The sequence below is a fragment of the Myotis brandtii genome, unplaced genomic scaffold (assembly GCF_000412655.1).
Source record: "Myotis brandtii unplaced genomic scaffold, ASM41265v1 scaffold123, whole genome shotgun sequence".
Classification (NCBI taxonomy): domain Eukaryota; kingdom Metazoa; phylum Chordata; class Mammalia; order Chiroptera; family Vespertilionidae; genus Myotis; species Myotis brandtii.
The window spans coordinates 10394721-10403792 of NW_005354291.1; the positions used below are offsets into that span (position 1 = coordinate 10394721).

General features: G+C 39.8%; 1 protein-coding gene across 2 annotated transcripts in view; it reads right to left on the reverse strand.

Annotated features, from left to right (window-relative positions):
* Positions 1–9072, reverse strand: part of STX7 (syntaxin 7) — a 39489-nt gene that overhangs the window by 30029 nt on the left and 388 nt on the right. For both annotated transcript variants that reach the window (XM_005859011.2, XM_005859012.2), the window contains exon 2: positions 3693–3843. In XM_005859011.2, the coding sequence (XP_005859073.1) occupies positions 3693–3777 (85 nt within the window). In that variant the 5' untranslated portion in view covers positions 3778–3843. The remainder of the gene's footprint in view (positions 1–3692; positions 3844–9072) is intronic.

A 9072-nucleotide genomic window follows, 5' to 3' on the forward strand; every position in this document is an offset into this window, starting at 1 on the left:
TCCCCTAATTTTTAAACCCTTTTTTTTTTTTTTTAATTTCTAGAAATCCACCAAATGCTAATTTTCTTGTTATCGCTCTGGTCACTCCTGATTCTTTATGCGGCTTTCCCCCTGCCTTCCTGCCCTCTACTTTTTTAATGCCCCAGTCCTCTTCTCTTAACTGTACTCACTCCTTTGCAATTATTTTAGAACTATGGTTTTATATTCTGATGACACTCTGATGTCCTAATTCATATATTTATTTTTTAAAAAATATATTTTATTGATTATTTACAGAGAGGAAGGGAGAGGGATAGAGAGCTAGAAACATGGATGAGAGAGAAACATTCATCAGCTGCCTCCTGCACAACCCCACTGGGGATGTGCCCGCAACCAGGGTACATGCCCTTGACTAGAATCGAACCTGGGACCTTTCAGTCCGCAGGTCGACGCTCTATCCACTGAGCCAAACCGGTCAGGGCTGATGTCCTAATTCATATATTTAAAATAGATGCTTCACTTAGATGTTTAAAAGACATCTCAAAAGTTACTTGACCAAAACAGAACTCTCTCCACTTCTGAACTGTAGTCCTTCCCATCTCAGTACATGCTCACCATTCCCTTGGTTGCTCAATGCAAAAACCACGAGTTATCCTGGATTCCTCTTTCTCTCTCAGTCCATCTGCATTCATCAGCAAGTCCCATTGGCTCTGTCTCCAGAGAACATCCGTCATTTCTCTCTGTCCCCACTGCTACCACCCTGGTGTAAGCCACATCTCTCTCATCAGACACCCGTGATGGCCAATGTGTCCCCCCTCTATTTTCTAAGAGAAGCCAAAGCAATCTTTTCAAAGTGCAGATCTGATTGTGCCTCTTCTCTGCCTCTCAGAATGAAATCTAAACTCCCCAGATAGCCTCCAAGGCCTACTAAGTGACCTGCTCAACCTCCTCTCCGATTTCATTTCCGGTCACTCTTGCCTCAAGTGCTGTGTTTCAGCCACACTGGAGTTTTATTTCGTATTTTCTGCACATACTAATCTCTTGGCTGCTTTTTATTTAGTACCAGCAGTGGCTTCCATTTAAATGCTCTTTCCCAGTGTCTTCTCACTTCCAGCCCCTTTTCCATCTAAGCTAAGGCAGCTTCTTATGTTTACACAAGACATAAGATTATACTTCAAATATCTAAAGGTGGTGGTTGTACCTTCTAATGGTTAAACACTCTCCATATAATAGGTCTTCACAAGAATAGTAGTGGATCTAATCACCACTTCCAAACTGTCCTAATAGCTATGCAGTAGCATACTCAGCTATCAACTATGCCATGTATATGCAACTCTGGTCCAATTTACCACTTCTCATCTGCCTGGATCAACTGGTCTCTTTCTCAGGAGCATGACCTGATTTAAGTTAACCCTTACCTCCTTTCATTTCAAGCTCACACACAATCTCCACCTGATCATCTTTCACACCACTAAATGCTTACTGCCTCTAAAATCCCAATACACTATTTCTCCTTCTTCCCAGAAGTCCTGGCATCATTTAGCTTGAGGATACCTTCCCTATTCTTTGGAGGAAGGCCTCCTGGACTCCTTTCTTACACAAAGGTCCTGATTTTCCATACATGTAAATTAAAATAAGTTCTCTTAATTTTCACACAGGTGGCCCGAGGCTACCAGCATGATTTCTAACCAGCAACAAGGAAGCCACAGAAAGGAGAGGCCCTTTGGAGCATCATCAGAATAGACAAGAAGCTGGAAGAATGAGGTGGAGACAATCCTGGTGCCCTGGCACAAACTGAAACAATCCCTGATGTACATTCCTATGGTCCCTGCTGTGGACAGACATGACACCTCTACACTAAAAGCTTCCTTTTCCTCTAATAATAGCCAAAGAAAACAAGAATTACTCCAAAGCAGAATAAGCATTTATTCTACCCAGCTGTGCACAGTGGCACTCTTTTAGAACCATCTGTAATCTAATTTACTCCCTTTGTCCCAAAACACACTGATATCTCACTTAAATCATTCATGTAGAGTAATAATTGTTGGGACGTTAATAATTAGATAAAGATACACAGTTTGGTCATCTGAAAACAGTCCTTATTTCTACAATGTGTCAGCATTCTGGTAAAAAGAGTAGCCTTAAAGAAGTAGGCTGAAGAATAAAACTATACTAACATTCTAAAAGTGTTGCCCAGGTAATGCCCAGAATGTCAAAACAGTGACCACAAGATGACTAGAATCATCCAGGTATGTGATTAGCTGTGATTTAGAAACAAAGAACAAAACAAAACAAAAATTCTATAGGCTCAAATCTGCTATACTGATTTTTTTTTTTTGGTCTTAAGTACATTCTGAGGAGTAATAATTTCTAATAAAATGCCACATTGGATCAGACTACTAATATTCTGTCTTTGACAGGTACAGCAAAGGAATCTGGAGAATCCAAATAGTTATCTTCTATATCAGAGGTTCTCAACCTGTGGGTCGCTACCCCTTTCGGGGTCGAACGACCCTTTCACAGGGGTCGCCTAAGACCATCGGAAAACACATATATAATTACATATTGTTTTTGTGATTAATCACTATGCTTTAATTATGTTCAATTTGTAACAATGAAAATACATCCTGCATATCAGATATTTACATTACGATTCATAACAGTAGCAAAATGACAGTTATGAAGTAGCAACAAAAATAATTTTATGGTTGGGGGTCACCACAACATGAGGAACTGTATTAAAGGGTCGCGGCATTAGAAGGTTGAGAACCACTGTTCTATATCTTCCTGAGTAGATAATAATGTTCCCTCCTTAGTTCTTCCCTGCTCCTGAATAACATACCACATAGTTACCCTTTACAAAATTAACCTAAGCCATATTCAGTCAGATTTTTTTAATAAACATATGTTCCTTAAAAACTTGAGTCATAGTCTGTTTGGCTCAGTGACTAGAGCATCAGCCTGCGGACTGAAAGGACCAGGGTTCGATTCCGGTCAAGGGCACATGGCAGGGTTGCTGGCTCGATCCCCAGTGGGGGGCTTGCAAGAGGCAGCTGATCAATGATTCTCATCATTGATGTTTCTATCTCTCCCTCTCCTTCTCCCTTCCTCTCTGAAATGAATTTTTAAAAAAATTAAAATAACCCAAAAACTTGATAGTGCTGCCTAGTTCCAAACCTGTGAGACTTAGTCAAGTCTCATTAATCTCACCTAGAATCAGAGAGTTATAAAGCAAACATAAGTATCTACTTTTTTACATCTTTATTCATTAATAAAATTATATTATGTGCCTGAAGCTCGAAAGAAAAATGCAGTTCAGTGTTATCTCTTCCATATATAATTATTTCTTTTTTTTAAAATATATTTTTATTGATTTCAGAGAGGAAGGGAGAGGGAGAGAGAAATAGAAACATCAATGATGAGAGAGAACCACTGACTGGCTGCCTCCTGCACGCTCCCTATGGGGATCGAGCCAGAAACCCAGACATGTGCCCTGACTCAATCTGCAGGTCAACACTCTATACACAGAGCCAAGCTGGCTAGGGCTATAATTATTTCTTATGTTCATTCTAAAGAATTCTAGCCTTCTAAAATCTCTTCTTAAAGGAACTCCTCCATCTCTCAAGCACTAGTAGTTGTCCTTTTATTCATCTCCACCAAGTTCAGCTAAGAATTGAAAACAAACAGTGAAGTCAATTTAAAACTCAACTTACAACATTGTGTGATCTTCTGGATGTTGGAAGAGATACGCTGGGCCAGCTGAGTGGGGTCACCAATGGTTCCTGGCACGTAAGACATGGTTGATCTGCTTAGTCACTAATTTCATCAGATGTTGGTGGGCTATACAGATTTTTAAGCAGTCACCTAAATAACAACACACAAAAAAAGTCGCATGGTTGTATTTTTAAAGTTATTGACTTATGGTTTCCAAACAGTCACTTTGGGAGATTGCAAATCTCCCAAACAACAAACTTGATTAACAAACTTGATTAACCTAACAGGGTTGAAATCTCTCCCCTATGTCTATCCAAAAAACTAAACTTTATAAGACACTATCAAGTTAAACATATTAAACAAAATAAGGTTCAAATTGTACATTCCCTTTGAACTTCTCTGATTTCTCTAAGGAAGAGTTTTAAGTCCTTTTTTCTGTGTATAATTTTATTTGTTTATATATTTTGTCTTTAAACTGTGAGCAACTTTAAGGCAGGGCCCACATGCTATTTATCTTTCTCTAACATTTAAAACAATTCCGGGCACAGAACAGATATTTAAATATTTATTAAACAGAATACAGACTTCAGGCTACCCCCAGGAATTTCATTACTCTAATGTAACATACAGCTCAGGAACATATGATTAATGGTCTCTAATTTTAGAGATCAAAAAGGAGGAAGGTCAAATTTGAAAGAGTAAAGTCAACAAGCAAGGAAGAAAGCAATGCCCTGTAAAATGCTCACCACACAAACATCTTCCTGATAGAGCAAGAACAACTCTCCTCTTCCAGGGCCAGCATTAGGACAGAAAGCGAAGCTGGGCTACTGCTATAGTAAGGAAGTAAGATGAAATTCTTTTCTTTTTCTAGCCACACCACACCACTGGGAGTTTGAAAAGAAAGAATGAAAAGGGGTATCCTATGTACAGGACTGTGAACAACAAAGAATTTCAACTACTCCTACACCATCTTTTCACTGAGTGTGCATTGAATATTGCAGAGTTGTAGGCGGTCCATTTGTAAGCCAGCCGTCTACCACGAGTTTGCTAGAGGCCCCGCATTAAAAGAAGCACTCGGGCCTGGCTCAGTGGTTGAGTGTCGGCCAATGAACTAGGAGGTCACGGTTTGATTCTCAGTCAGGGCACATGCCCAGGTTGCAGGCTTGATCCCCAGTAGGAGGTATGTTTCTCTCTCATTGATGTGTCTCTCTATCCCTCTCCCTTCCTCTCTCTAAAATCAATTTAAAAAATAATAATAATAATAAAAAAAAACCTTGAGAGTATTTGCTTAGGAATTTTTCAATATTCAGTATTTTTGGAAGTGTCAATGAAGTACTGATGGAGTGGTCATATAATCTGGCCACTCAGTGTAAATGTTAGGTACTCCGTAAAAAATCAATAAAATATATATTTAAAAAAAAAAATTTAAAGAAGCACTTGGGAGCTGCAAGCAAATACAATAAAGGTAAAGTATTTGTTTAAGTCAAGTTTATCTTTTAGGTGAAAGGATAAAGTTAATCATGTAAAACAACAAAAGCAATACAAATCAGTGAAGAAAAGGTCAATACTGATAGGGACTGTGGAAAGGAAATATCACTCTTGCCCCTATCTAGAAAGAATTCATGAAACAGAAGCGTAAGACTTGGGTCCCTGGTATGACGGGTATGGAAAACAAAGGCAAAGCACTAAAACCTGGAGCGGGTAGACCCCGAACATGTGGACAGAGCAAACACACTGCGTCAATCACCAGAGGAAGGAGAGGTTCCGGGTCAACTCTGAGTCAGAAGATCCACGGCTGGGACAAGTGAGAGACAACACCGACAGAAAAAGAGGAATGACCGAACATTTACTGCACATCTGTGAAATGGAAAGCATTTCACAATGACTATCTAATCCAATTTTCAAAATCTCCCCTTTAAAGTAGGTAATGGCAAACACACCTTGTTTTAACGATGAGCAAACTGTGGTTTATAAAGATTAAGTCACTGGAAAGGTAACCCAACCCATCCACCAGGTGGAGGTGGGATTCAATCTCAGGGTTCTGGTTCCAAAGCTACTCATGCTGGGCTCCCACACAAAACTAATGTCACAGAAGAGGGCGGGCCCTACAGGCCGGTTTAGTTTGAATGTGTTGTGATAAGAAACCGCAGGAGAATTCTGGTAGCGGAGAAGAGTATTTCTGTTCTAAGGGTCAGTGCTGGCAGGAAGTACAATAGCTGAGCTGTTGAGATGGGTACAACAATACTGGTTTCATGCCTCAAACACTGACATGTGCCTGGCCACCCTGGAATTCCTGGGAGCTTTTTGATGCTCTCTATTCTTCTTCATTGATCCACAGGTCCAATTGATCTATTCTGGGCCCTCTGGACCTCACCAAGTCCTAGAAATAGACCCAAAACCAATTTGATAAAAGGGTAAATTAAAACCTCAGTGCAGACAGCAGAGCCACTGCAGCAGAGTGGCAGGAATAAAGTTCCAGGCAGCTTTGGACTTGGGCCTGCAGTGACCTGAAGCTCTGGGCCCAGTCAGAACAAGACTGGATCTGGGGAGTCAATGAGACTAAGCATCTACCAACCAGCAATTGGATCTCAAAATTATGCATCTTTTTTTTTTTTCAAGAAGAGCTTTATTGAGATATAATTCACGTATCATATAATTTACCCATTTAAAGTGTACAATCCAGCTCTAGCTGGTTTGGCTCAGTGGATAGAGCATAGGCCTGCAGACTGAAAGGTCCCAGGTTCGATTCCAGTCAAGGGCACAAGCCCAGGTTTTGGGCTCGATCCCCAGTAGGGGGCGCGCAGGAGCCAGCCAATCAATGATTCTCTCTCATTGATGTTTCTGTCTCTCTCCTTCTCCCTTCCTCTCTGAAATAATTAAAAATATATTTAAAAAAATTAAAAATTGCACTATTTAGTCCATTTGTAATTTTAAAAAACAATACTACTAAAGTGTGCAATCCAATAGTGTTTTTAAACATTCACCAAGTTGTGCAACCATCACCACATCACATTTCATTACCCTAAAGTCCATACCCATAAGTGGCCACTCCCCCTTGCTCTCCAACCTCCCCAGCTGTAGGCAACCACTAATCCACTTTATATCTTCATAGGTATGCCTATTCTGCATATTTCATATGAATGGAGTCATACAATATGTGTTCTTTTGTGACTGGCTTCTTCTCTCAGTATGTTTTCAAGGTCCATCCATATTGATGTATGAATCAATACTTCATTACTTTTAGAGCCAAATAATATTCTACTACATGGTTAGAGGAAATCTTCTCCTGGCTCAATGACATCTTTCTTTTTCCTTTCCCTCTATCAACTAGAGCTCTAGAAAAACTGGCTCACAGCCAACACAAACACACTGGATGAGGAAATGTTCCTTTTTCTTACTTATGTACTCTCTTCTACCCTCTTGAGTGTATGTGTGTGAGGGGAGGGGTTCCTCCATCCACATACACAAACACACCTATATACAAATGAGTCTCCCCTCCATGTTTCCACGTCATACTCTTAACTCCGATTAGTGTCTACATGGTCTTTGCAGCTACAGGAACTCAACAATTTCCTTTCAGCTGCCAGTGGAACTGGCAACAAGAGATCTCTGTCTTGGTCGAGACACTAAGCATTGGGGCATGGACATAGCAGTAGAAATAGTCAGTTTCACTTTCTTAATCCTGAGCACAAGCATAAAGCATTGGATTTCCCTCCACACCGTGTCCCCAAATGTAAGAATATATTTGTCAAAATATAGCATTTGACAGAAAAGGCAATGTTTTGTTGTTTTTTTTTCCTTCACGTCTGATTTTAAAGAAAGTAACAACCTAAAAAGCAAGAAGGGGAGGCATCTTGAAACATTCAATGTATCTTTAAAGGTCTTTATATAAACCAATTAATGAGAGGCAGGCAGTCTATTTTGCAGACTGCTCTGTTCTCCGTACCTGGCTATATAACAGGTGCTTAATAAATATTTGTAGAAAGAGTGAATACATGTACCTATTTCCTAAGAACACACAACCAGTTTGAGGGTAAATGTCACTATTTCTAAGACACGGAATTCCAGGGCCTTCTTTCAGAGCCTGAATGGCCCAGGCTTACTGCTGCCTTTAGGCCCCGGCTTGGCGCCACTTCCTGTCTAAAGACGCTTCTTCCCGTGATCTCCATGTGACTGGCTCCTTTTTCGCAACCTTCCGTCACATGCTAGAGAAGCCTTCAGTGACCACTGGATCTGAAGTGAGAGGGGAGGGGTTCCTCCATTGATCTCTCTAACTTACTGCATCATAGTGCTACTCATCATATAAAGTGACCTACTTAGTGTATTGTTTAATACCTACCCCTACCTCTGGAATATAAATATGAGAGATTAACCACATTGTTTAGCTCAGCTCTTCCATCTGTTAAATTATTAGATTATCTGATTTCAGTTCACAATGCCAAGAATTATTTTTCACCCTTTCATGCACTAAGCTTCCAAATTTTAAATGGAATCACGGCAAACTTTACTCAGACTTACTGCAGATGTTTTATATATTTTGCAACCACCAGCACCTAGCTACAGTCTGGTACCCCAAACAAAACTTTTGGTTTGACTTTTTTATTGGGAGCAGGAGAAGTAAAATGTTGAAGAAAAATGATGTAGACCTTAATCAGTTAATATGGTATCATATTAACTTCTACAGAAACTTTAAAACTACAGCATAATTCTTAACTAGTCACAAGTTTGAGACAAACTTCTCAAAGTGGCCTGTAAAGCAGAGCTGGCCCACATCACAAGACAGTTTAACTCTGTTATCAGTTTATGCCCCTGAGGCTCAGGCCACCTCCAACATTACTAAACAGAGCAGCATTTCAAAACCATTTCCTTTTCTCCCAGATCCCGTACAGGTTTTAAATTTTACATAGTTCTAATCAGAATACATTGATGGAAATTAAACAAAATTAATGTATGCATACAAGAGCCAGGCAAATGCAAGAAACGTAAGAGAGAAAAATATATTAGTAGCATTTGACCAGAAAAGCAATGTTGTTTCTTTGTGTCTGAATTTAAATAAAGTAACAACCTAGAAAACAAGAGAAGGGAGGCATCTTGAGATATTTTATGTATTTTTAAACGTTTTTATAGAAACCAATTCATGACATGTATTGAGAACATCAAGGAAAGTTAGATCTAATCAAGCCAAATAGAAAATCGACCACAATGAGCCTCTGAATAAAGGTATCTGGTCCCTTTACTGTAGCCCTATAGTCTCAGTTCTTCCAGATCCGGAAGGAGAACTTTAAAATGTGTTTTCTAAATCAGTGGGTTAAAAAGAGGAAGAGGTCAGTTCGTGTCTTGATGGGGGCAGAAGCCGGGTTCCAGAGCTGGCGGGGGCTG